Genomic DNA, 12791 nt, shown 5'->3' with positions numbered 1-12791 from the left:
AATGAAAACTTATGGCTTTCCTTAAAAAATGTCACAAATGTTAGTCTAGTGTTAGTTTTTATGTTTTTTCCCTTTAAAATGTAGCAATGACCGCATTTAGCTATTTAAAATTCCAATATTTAGTTAGTTTCTCAAGTGTACACCACAACAAAACACACACTTATACCAAAACCAAATAAAACCCTAGCCTCCAGGTGCCTTTCTTTTTATTTTTTCTAAGAATACAAATTGTTTACAATTGTGAAATGCAATGTGCATTGCTTGAATTGGTGTGTTTTTCTTTCTCATTCTTGGTCTTCAAATTTAATATATTTATTTTTCTCATCATTATCTCCACAATCATCATTTTTTTCCACACAATTTGATCTTTTTCTCATATCACCAATTTGTTTTCCTCATAGTTATATTTTTTTTTTCTCACATTATCATCATAGTTATAGTTATATTTCAATAATAAAATATGGTTATTGGTTATGAGTTATGACTAACCTATAAATACATGATTCGGCCCCCAAGTGAAAAATCCTGGCTACGCCCTTGTCTATACCCATATGTAGATATTATCATATAAAATAATATTTTTGGATAAGAGTTTTTTTTTTGGGGGTGAAGAATAATATAAAATAATATTGAACTTTCTAATATATATATATCCAATCATCTTTTCCCCCAAAAAAATCAATCAACAATATTTTACGTAGTGTGTGTAGATGTTAAACTCGAAATAAAAATTAAATAGCACATGAAAACACGCCAGCTTAATGACCTATTATGCATAAAATTGCATATAAGCACAAAAAGCTTCTTTGGTTAGTTTTCTTTTTGGTCGGCTTCTGTTGATACAGATAAGCAAATACTTTGACTCACAATTTTGCCACCTCTTTTTGTGGGATCCATACGATCTATCTCTGACTCTAAGGCTTTCTTCTTCTAGTTGTTGCTGCTTTATGTATACTCATCTCTGTTCCTCACCAATTTATGATGTTGTTGCTGTATACTCATCTGTATTGCCCACCTAATTATGGTGGATGGCTCGTGGGACTTTCTTTCAAAAAAAAATAATCTTTATCTTTAATTAGAAAAAATATTATATATATAAATTAAAAGATAATCAGAAAAATGTTTAATAGATTTTTTATCTTGTGCTGACCTTGACTAATATTTTTGATGATAATGTAAGGTCAAATGTAAAAAATTTAGAATTAAGGTTTTGTTGCTATAACGTTTTTGCCAAAGTAATTGTTTTTATTTATTTATTTAATTTTTGGATATGTAGATAGGGAGATGTTAGATATATTATGGCCCCAATAGCCTAAACCAACTGTAGACTCATGTATTTGTAGAATAAACTAGTTAATCTTAGGTTAGTCTATGGTTAATTTAGAGTTAGTTAAGTATTTTCTAGCATATAAACCTTACATTTGGTACATTGTACTACAAGTATTTAAGAGACATATGTAGCTGTCAAGAGATTTCACATTATGGATTTCGGCTATTAGGTTGAAGTATTAGGTTGAAGTCGAACCATGTAAATCTTTGTGTGCTCTCTCTTTCATGGTTCTTGAAGGTTGAGATTTTGATTTTTTTAATTTGTCTTTGTAGTTTTTTATTTTTTTTTATTTTTTTTTTTTTAGAGATAATTACAACATGCTGCTAATTTCGTAGCTCGAACCCTTTCCCCCCTAGACCCTCAAACACTTTGTACATGGAGAAATGCCAATTTAGCTACAAGGCCTTTGGCTATTTGTCTTTATAGTTGATACTATATAAGCAATCAAAAACAATAATTTTAGCACCACACACTTTCACACATTATTTATCACAATTGTTTTATGTGGTAGACTACGATTGACTATATGTTACTTCTACATAGATCTACAATCTTTTCTTCATTACTCAATTATGGTAAATGATGTGTGAAAGTATATAGTCCTATAATTATTCAATCAATAGAGGCATAAGAGAAGAAGTTGCACACGTCTTGGCAGCAAGAAGGTATGGAAAGTATTAAAAATCTCATTTATGAAGCGTTATTGTTAAGTTGTGGCAAAGGGTCTATGAAAGTATATGATCCTATAATTATTCAATCAATAAAGGCATTAGAGAAGAAATTGCACACATCTTGGCAGCAAGATGGGAAAGAAAGTACTAAAATTTTCATTTATTAAGCGCGGCTGTTAATCTGCCATATAAATAAGATGTGGTCTACATGAACAGCTTAATGTGGCTGGGATTTACTGTTTCAACCTTTCAACCATCACAAATTGACAAGACAATTACTTCAAGACAATTAGAATTAATTAATAGGAGGAATTATTATGTGGGAAGACCCAAAACAAAAGTTATGACATACTAATACGGCAATTGTTTTGATTCTCAAAAACAAAACAGAAAACCAAACAACCGACAATTGTTTTCATTATAAAATATAAAATGATTTTATTATTATTATTATTAGTTAGAAATATGAGATTTTAAACTCCAAATATCTCTCTTGAGAAATCAAGAAATGAATACTAATTGAGTTACAAGATTTTTAGTAATAAAAATAAATAAATAAATCTATGCTCTTAGAGCATTTCTTGACTTTTCTCATAAACAAAATGACAATTTTTACCACAATTCTCTTGACTCAAGTGGTATTTATTATGGGTTTATTTGTTTAAGGCCAACTTATTTGTTTAAACCCATATTTTCTCTTACTTTTCAACTAATAAACTACCAACATACAAGCTAACCAAATACACAGTCCCTTTAAAAACTTAACGTAACCAAAAAAAAAAAAAAGACAACTGTTTGATATAATGTTCATTTTAACATTATCAAATTAACATTGTTACAAGTAAGTACTTCACAACTCCAAGAACACTGGTAATAATTTCATGGAGGGACTACACACTTGAAGGAGGAGTAAATAAATATTCTGCCAACCTCAGGACATGTTTTTATCCACTTTTTTTTTGGTTGGATAGAAACTTATGGTGACTTCAGGCCATAAATATTAAAAGGAGTAGTAGATTATTACACTTATAATTTGGTCTCAACCACTTGAATTCCTCCATATTTCTTCTAGTTCTCTAGCAAATGCCTTTTGCCTTCCTACAACAATTGTAATATGATCTTTTTTCTCAATCACCTTGATACGAGCTCGAGGTATTTTTGTTTGCACATGGTAGCTACATTCAACTGGTATAAGTTCATCATCTTTGCCATGGAATATAGTAACCTCACATTTTAGGTTGTCTCGAACTGCTTCCAAATATGTATCAATTTTGCTAGCGGTACCACAAATAATGTTGTGAAGGGTATGCCATGCAGCATTGTGGGTGTGGCAAAAGAAACCTTCGAGCAAGAATGTCCTAATCCTGTAAAACATTTCAAGAAAAATAATAATAATTAAAGAAAATCATAATAATTAAATGATTGATGACAATGTTAGATAGATGTCTTTGTCAATAAGCTCTAGTTTGAATCGAAGGGAAGGCCAACAACGCACAATAAATGAACAACCAAATTTGATGGGCTGTCCCCATGTGTCTTGATTCACGCTTGAAGTCTGAACAACATTTCACCTAAAACTGCCCAAATAGTGGAAAAGAACTATGACTTAGCCACTGTAGTAATGTGACGGGTGTGCCCTCAATTTTTCTTCTTATAAACACAATATTTACTATGTGCCATTGATTATGTCAAATAAAAGTTGGTAGATTCATATGAAACCAATAGTTCATCGATCACAAACACACGTGTTATTAATTTGTGATGAAAGTGATAGAAAAATCGTGTGATATATATAAAATTAATGTGATAAAAAAGTGACGTATGAATCTTTCAAATTTTGTCATAATTTTTACAATTTAAATAAAAAATAAAATATTTTGTATCACTTATTTATTAATTTCTTTATACATTTTATAGTAAGATTGGTAAAACTTTTTTTTTTTTTTTTCAAGAGGCACATGCATTGTGCTTATGGGGAAATTAGATTTTCTATATGTTTTAAGACATTCACTTCAACATGTATATTTCAAGTAATCCCTTGCTGAATCACTTAAACTTTGATACTTCCTTCCATTATGTTTCTCATATCACTTAAACCTCATATATGTTTAGTTTTTTAAATTAATGTTAATTTCCTCCTTTTATTAATTATTTGAGTTAATTACAATTTACACACTTGTAATTTTGGTTGGAATCTAGTATTTTAACTTTGTGGGTTAAAGCTACACTCTATTCACTTTAGATCAAATTAAAATACACATATGTGAATCATATACCTCGAAAAGAAATTTATAAAATAAAAAATAATTTGAAAACATTTAATTCATATATTGGCTAAGGTATAATTAATATATTTTATAGATACCACTATACTTTTATCCAACCTACTTTAAACAAAACAAAATAAAATAAGTTATATGAAACATAAACTAAATTCATTAAATAAAAATTTGAACTCAAGTATAAATGTGAGTAATAGTGTAATAAACAATTTGACCGACAAAATTGGGAATATTTATTATTAAAATTCTTATATCATTTTTTCTCCCAAAAAAAAATTCTTATATCATTTATAAATGACTATCTTTTCACGAATAGTTTAACTCCCCTTATCCCAATTTTGTATTCATTTCCAATGGCCTCAAATTAGAGTTCAGAGCTATATTTTTCTTCTCTCAGCCAAAAAAAAAAAAAAATCTATATTTTTCTTCTTTACCTGAAAAGGAGATCAAAATGACATTTCTTCAAACCATTAAAGCCAACTATATTTTTGTCTATTATGCCGTGTACCAATCAATATCTGAACTGTATACTTTCATCCCATATTATATCGTCTTGTCAATTTCAATATGACTTTGATGTTCGAGTACCAACATGCAGTAACACCATTATGATCTTGGCCCCCACTAATTGAAACTCCCCTGTTACTATCTTTTTCTTTGTACTAGCCGGGGCACGGGCACGGCCATTTCAAGAGTAAAGATGAGACACCTATCTTTAAACTCTCACGACAATTTTTGTTTGGTAGAAGGGAAATTCGTTAAACAAACAAAACTAAGGAGGAAGAGAAGAATCAGAGATGGTCCTGTTAACATACAATTTCACTTCAATTTCACACCTTGTTAATTTGTGTAATGTCGACTAAAAGTATTATGTCGACTAAAAGTACAAGAGAGTAGAAAATGTCTATCACTCATTATTGCACATATTAACAAGTTGTGAAATTAAGTGTATATTTCGCAAAATTATTTTTGGTAAATTATTTTACTATTCAACTTATTTTTGTTACTATTCATGGGCCCTACTGCACTTTATGGTACTATTCATGAGTCCCACCATATTATTTCAGCTAACTTTTACCTTTATCTACAGTACTTTCAGCAAATTTTCAGTAAAATGTTTTCAATTTTAGAAAAGTAAACGGATCTCAAACATACCCTAAGTGTAAATTTGAATGTGTTCTTATAATTTTTCTTTTAAAAGTATATCTTGGACAAATCTTACTTATGATCTTTTTTATTTTTATTTTTTATTGCAGAGTTATAGATTTTCCATTGTGAGTTGTGAGGATAATTGTCTTTTGATCTTGAGAGAAGTACTTTACTGACCTAAATGAAAAAAAAGAAAAAAAAAAGGTTTAGCTAGCGAGCGTGAGGGACAAAATAAAAAAAAAGTACGTTATGTTTCTAATATGATCCATTTAGAGGTAGGTAGCCTATAATTGTATTAATAATAAACCTATGCATGGAAAAAATTTAGATCCAAACCAATTTTGGAATTATATTTTTCCAATCTACTATGCGACAGTTCATATAATAATTCACAAGTAGTTTTAATCATATGATTTTTTAAAATAAGCCATGTGACTTGTATAAATAATATAGATGGATAGTCTTATAAGTCTTTACGTAGTAAATTAGAGAAGATACATTCAAAGTATTTTGAAACTAAACTTTGTCAAACAAATATTGTTCTTGCATTAAATGTTAGTGGTGTTTGTTTAAAAAAAAAATAAAAACATATTTTGGTTGTGTTTTTATATGTTGAGTTTGACGTTTTGACCCCAAGAAAAAAATAAGGTAAAGAACTGGTTGGATCTTGGATGGGTACTATGGTAGTTGGATTATAAAATAGAGAAATTGCGCTGATTTGGAAAGCCTCTAGATGAAAATATGCACATGACTACATGGCGTACTCAAAAATTAATGTATAGAATTTGAGAGGTTGAGTGAGCATTGACACAGTCTAAGGTGGTAGGTTGAACAATTACCTGTTTCTAGTAATAAGTTTGGCAAGAAATTCCCACCACCTGTGGTTTTTGCATATGAGAAGACAAATAGTCCTGGATATGTGTTCGTACCAGCATGCCATTGAAGCTCCAAACCCAATCAGTGGCCAAACACGCCTTGGTGCTATCCTTCTCATCATATACTGTGTGGCTTGTTCACTCTTTGGTGCCGGGAAATATGGCTGCCATGTTATACCAAAAATGATCATACATATCATGCAGAAAGAATTTTCAATATCGATTTATATTAGAAAAATGTTACGTTTATAACGATTTCACTGCATATTCTATGTTGCAAGATGCTAATAATACATAATAAAAAAGTAATTTTCTTGACTGTTTCAAAATGAAAATCAATAACAACTCATTATTTAGAATTTTTTGTGCGAAAATATTGTTGCATATCACTGTTCTTTATATTATCTTGGTTAAGTATGAATGGTTAATGGCGTGAGTGCCACTTTCCAAACAAGAGGTAAGGTTCGTGTCCCAATAAGGGGAATTAAGTGGAAATTGGGGGTAGTTCTAAGACACCTGGCCTAATAACCGCCCCAAGATTTGGACAGTTGGTCGGACAGCAGACCTTTCAATTGGGAATTTGGGAGACCTTATTAGTTTGACACTAAAGCATTATTCCCCTGAATAAATTATTATTATTATTATTTTTTGATAAACCATGAATAAACTAATATATTATCTAGGTTAACATAAATTATTAATTAGGTCTATCTTGTTATTATTATCTCCTACATGCGGCGTATGTATTAATATTATCTAACGTTAAAGAGATGATTAACATGTATGTCACATCAAAAAAGAAAAAGAAAAAAAACTAATATGTCAAAATCACAAAATACTATTTGTTGCCGACGAATTCCTCCACTCACAAGTGAATTAGTCTCATCTATGAGTCTCTCGTGAGGTCCGCCCCTTATGATATAAGGATTGTAATTTATACTATGGATGTAATAATTTCTCATAAATAAAGGTAGATAAAATAAATAAATATTTTTTATTTCATTTTTAGTATTTCACTTTATATTTTATAAACTATGAAATGTTATGCATTTGATTTTTTTTTTTTTCATTTTAAAATTTAATTATTTGTTAAATAAAAAAAAAATTACATAATACAAACTGTGATTGGTAAAAGATAAAGTGAAACACTCATAATAAGACAAAGCATTTTAAATACAAACTTTTTGTGCCATTTTTTGTATTCTATTTTATATTTCATAAATTATAATTTGACATGTATGATTTTTTTAAAAAAAAATTTTGGTTATTTTAGAAGAAAATATTTTTGTATATATAAAACACGCTGTGGTTGATGGTGGAGTATAAAGCAGAATACCAAAATGAAACAAAAGACTTGTATTCAAAAGGTTTTAATTTAATTAAAAAATGGTCGATTCCTTGTCAGAAATAAATAATTTAACAACTAGACTTTTTTTTTTTAGTGGTTTTATTTTGTAGAAAAAAAACCGTGTTTTTTTATTTTATAATTTATAAGTAAATAAAACAATTTGAAAATTAACAGGAAAATGACTCTAATTTTTAGGTCATGTTTTAGTAAGAGTTAAAGTTGTATTTTTACCAAATTGTCATTTATTTTTTTCTCTACTTAAACATAGGATAGAGCATTTTTGAACTAAAAAAAATGAAAAATCCAAACAGGAGGAGTCCTTTAAATAATAGTATAGATAAAGAAATGTACCGGTGCAAGAAGGGTTAGGGATTTCACATAGCCAGGGTACTTAACCGCGAGTGCTAGAGCCAAAATGCAACCTAAAGAATGAGCCACAATGTGGAAGGATTTAACTTGATGTGGTTCGATGACAGAGCGTTCAATCATGTCTAAATGCTCTCTTAGCGTGTAGAGGGAGTCAGTCGGCTTAGGACTCCTTCCAAATCCAAGAAGATCAATGGCAAACAAGCGATAGCTAGATTTAGCAACACTTGAGAAATTCGGGAACAATGTCTCTGTCCAAAATGCCGATGATGAAATGAAGCCATGAATGAACAACACATCTTCTTGTGCTTTTTCTGACATCATAAGCAAAGACCAACTTTAAGATATAGATTTTATAAAGAAGAATCATTAGCGATAATTAATCAGATTACTTTTTAACCATTAGCTTAAAAACGATCAAAGGACATTAACAAAGTAGGTTTACCTACGTATTTATTAGTGAAATGACAAACTACCGTATATTCCAAAAAGTTATACCGTGTGAATAAATGAAGTTAAACCAAAAAAAAAGTTTAACCATTTTAACTTTTTAAATATGGATTAAAAGGAAGATAATATTTGAACTTGTACCCATCTATTCTGAAACCAAAATAAAATAATATTTGTCACAAAAAATTCAATCGCGTTAAGAAATTATGCAAAATTAATTATTTAACTATTATTCTAACATAAATAATAAATTGTTACCTTTGGGGCCTTCGGCCCTTACAAAAAGAGTTTCTTTGCAAGAAGAGGTCCAAGAGTTGCAAAAGCTACAATCACAATCGGACCATCTTGGAATGGGATGTAATAGCTGCCTCCCCATCTTTCCTTGAAGCATTTCAACAAGGGAAGAGTTTACAGTGAATGATGAACGTACCGTGCCACCTTTCTTGATTTTCTCACAAGATTGCACAAAGGTCTTATCAACCTTGAGCCTTTTGAGTTCGGTCACAGTCAAATTTGAGACCTCAGACACTAGAGAAGGACGTGTATAAAGGGTGTCTGAGATCTCCTCCAATTGCACCTTGGTGGAACTAAGGCAAACAATCTTGGATTCACCTTGTTCTGAAACCAAGATTTTGCCACTGCTAGTGATGACTTCTTTGCCAGACGAGCAATAACATGGTTTCCATTCAGCTTCAATAAAGAAATCAACTAATTTGTAAACATAACAAAGAAGGAAATCAATGAGGTCTAGAACAGAAAAGACAATGAAGCTCACAGCCTCGTTTATAACTCTCCCAGTTAATATTAAAACAGATTTGCTTTTGCCCATCACAGCCATTTCACAGAACAACCACCAGGAACACACAATATTAGTGGAAATAAACACCCAACAGAGAGAGAGAGAGAGAGAGAGAGAGAGAGAGAGGGTGGGTCACAAGGAAAATGTGAAGGTACCCATATTGGCTTATTAGATTCTCAGTGTAAATAGCTCCCTCTCTCTTCTTTTAACAAGAAAATCCCTATGCAACCCAAATGAGAAACACAACAGAAGAATGTAAATCTGGGTTCTTTAGGTGTTTCTGGCAAATGGGTCGTGGAAACAAACCTACCATTTCCAACCTTCTTTGGTACCACACTCCCTAATGATGTCTCATGCACTTGAAAGAGTGTGGGAGTGCTTCTCTTAAAGATTAATGTTCAGAGAGAGAGATTGAGAGAGATTGAGACACACACTAACAGATGGTAGTACAGATAAATGAATTAATTGTATCATTTAACATCGTTTGTTGGCCTAGGAAAAGGTTAGGTGGTGGTTGAACCCCCAGGTGAAGAAACATGTATATCTTCTACTCTTCAAAAAAAAAAAAAATAGCCTACTAACAATTATGCTTTTCGTTTCTATACTACATCTTCCAATGACATTTTGTTTACGAAAGAGACAGAAAGAAGTGTTCCTTCTTTCTTTTCCTTCTTATTAAAGCCAAGAGAAGAAAAAAGGGCTACTATCTTGTCCTTCACAAATTCTAGGTTGCATTTTTCTCATCCACTTAGTTAGATTTCATTCTCTCTATATATTTATAATTAAGAATAGCCCAACTCATTAATGTCAAAATTATTATTATCATTTTTTCAACAAAATACGTCTCCAAACCTAGAGCATTTATTGCACGCTGTCTTAGCCACATGACTCCCATCCCCCTTAGGTTACAAAGCCCATCACCACCGTCTTTTAATTTTTTTTTTTTTTTTTTTTTTTTGATGAATACCGTCTTTTAAATTATAGTAATAAATGTAAGATGCATATATTTTATCAGACAATACTTATGTGCTGTTTTTTAGGTTCACCTCTTAAAATTCAGCTATCTGGATTTTTTCTCATGAAATAGAAGTATATTTTTTAGTTAAGTAACCACATGGCTGAATTTTAAAAAGGAAACCTAAAGAACAACACTTAAATTATAGTAATCACATGACTCCCATCCCCCTTAGGTTACAAAGCCCATCACGACCGTCTTTTAAATTATAGTAATAAATGTAAGATGCATATATTCTATCAAGCAAGACTTAGGTGCTATTCTTTAGATTCCCTTCTTAAAATTCAGCTATATGGATTTTTTCTCATGGGATGGAAGTATATTTTTTAGTTAAGTAACTACATGACTGAATTTTAAGAGGTGAACCTAAAGAACAACACTTAAAGTATTGTATTTAAGTTTTGTCATATTCTATCTGTATGATATTTAGGCCAACTACAAGTAGGGAGTACTTGTATTGAAGATCAAGGAATTAAACACCTGTAAATAATACAATAACTAGTAAAAATCCACTATTAGTACTTAATTTGGCCTAACTAGTGGTTAATATTGATGCAATATATATGTGGGGGCCCGGGGACCAAGGAAAGGTTCAATAAGCTGTTATCGTCATTATTAAGGTATCATAAGCCCGAAGAGGGGATCCACCCGAGGATGGGAGGGGAAGAGACAAGAGACTACTGGGAAGTCCAAATGAGGAGGATGAGGTGTAGAGAGAGAATCATGGAAAGTAGGGGAAGTCTCCAGTGAGAGTTATCCTACTGCCTCCACATTAAATGACCGACAACAGCTTTATTAGCTGCATTGATGAGGAAGTGACTTGAACAGTAGAATCCACAGCTAACCAACTCCTTCTACCACCTTCAACAGAAGTTTAAGGGGACAAGTGTCATAGTGAGAGCCTGGATAGGTGGAGATGGAGGGCCAAGATGTAAAGGGCTGAGAAGTATATAAGGAAAAGGAACTTCTAAGTGAAAGGGAGGCAGAGAAAAACAAAGGAAAGAGAGAAACTAGAACAAGAGCATTGAGAGAAGAAAGTGAACAGTGTATAATTCTGTGTAAGATTGCCTCCTCGGGCAAGCTTGTGATAAGCCTTATATATACGTAAACTTTGATTTGTAGTGAAGCTCTCCCTATTTTTGTCCTCGGGCTAAGCCCTTTCCTTTTTTGTTTAACCTACTCTCTTACAAATATCTGTTGATTTGGGCCTAGTTGAGCTGCACAATCCTTACTATTCTAAGTGGGATTGGGCTATTTGATTTTTATGTCCTTACAATTGGCGCCGTTTGTGGGAAAAAGTATTGTTATGGGTTTATCCTAAGTAGTCATGGCCAACTTGGAGCAAAATAGAGAGGAGTCTATTGGTTCACAAAGGGAAAATTAATTTGTAAATTTGGAGCGAATGAGAGACAGGCACCATACACCAAGTGTCATGGTAGAGTCTTATCACACTGAACATACAGAAAGGAGTCACTTGAGGACCAAAAGTCATATTTCACATGATCAAGAGACTCGAAAGTTGCAGCTTGAGATAGATCACTTGCACAATAAACTGCGGCGAAAGGAGCATGATAGGAGTTCTTCACCCTCATCAAGTGATGGATCAAGGGGAAGTAGGGATCGCTCATATTGCCATAGGTCAAGAACTCCATCCAATGAGTCCTTCTCAGCATCGTCACACTAGGATAAACTAGAAAAAGGCAAGTACAAAAGCGAGCAAGGGTCATCTTACCATAGCATGGGGAATGATGCGATGAGTAAAGCACTTCTACAAATTTCTAAATCACCCTTTGTTAGAAGAATCAATAAGGCCAGGCTTCCCCACCGGTTTTCACAGCCAACATTTACCATTTACAACAGAAGGTCTAACCATGTGGAGCATGCGAGCCATTTCAATCAAAAGAGGGCAGTTCATTCTGGCAATAAAGCCCTCATGTGCAAGGTTTTCCCCTCCAGCCTCGAGCTTGTGGCTATGCAGTGGTTTGATGCTTTAGAGGAGGGGTCAATAAGATCTTTTGAGGAGCTAACAAGGGCATTTGGAGCAAGATTTGTAACATGTAGTAAAACCCCTGGACTTTCTTTTGTCCATGGCCATGAGGGCGGGTGAGACTCTCAAGACCTACTTGGATAGGTATTGGGAAACATACAATGAAATAGATGGAGATTTTGAAGATGTAACAATGAGAACATTTAAAGTGGGGCTCCCAATGAAACATGAATTGTGGAAATCATTGTGAATGAAGCTTGTCCTTAGGGCAAAGCTAAGGTTTTCCTAGAGAAAATGGATCGTCGGGGAGGAGGATATCATAATAACTACTGTAGGAGAGACTTCTCCAATCAGACATCATCTGCGGGGGCTCAAGTGATTAATTCATTATTTAAAGAGCCATTCTATCAAATATTAGAAAAGATAAAGAATAAACCATATTTCAAATGGCCCAATAAGATGGGTGGGGATCCTTCCAAGAGGAACCAGAGCCTTCATTGCCATTATCATCAAGAAAAA

At 32.4% G+C, this 12791-nt stretch overlaps 1 protein-coding gene across 1 annotated transcript; it reads right to left on the bottom strand.

The window, feature by feature from the left end:
• Nucleotides 1-2795: 2795 nt before the first annotated feature.
• LOC115975182 (probable lysophospholipase BODYGUARD 3) lies at nt 2796-9966 on the bottom strand. The gene is made up of 4 exons (XM_031095874.1): nt 8730-9966; nt 8007-8335; nt 6272-6471; nt 2796-3365 (listed from the first exon to the last, which is right to left on the bottom strand). The coding sequence occupies exons 1-4, from the start codon at nt 9307-9309 to the stop codon at nt 3041-3043; spliced, it is 1434 nt and encodes a 477-aa protein (XP_030951734.1). The 5' UTR covers nt 9310-9966; the 3' UTR covers nt 2796-3040.
• Between the last annotated feature and the right edge of the window lie 2825 nt (nt 9967-12791).

This window comes from Quercus lobata, chromosome 2 (assembly GCF_001633185.2).
Source record: "Quercus lobata isolate SW786 chromosome 2, ValleyOak3.0 Primary Assembly, whole genome shotgun sequence".
NCBI classification, from domain to species: Eukaryota; Viridiplantae; Streptophyta; class Magnoliopsida; order Fagales; family Fagaceae; genus Quercus; species Quercus lobata.
Note: the sequence above shows the minus strand (reverse complement) of the source record. Positions and strands in the feature narration are given on the sequence as shown.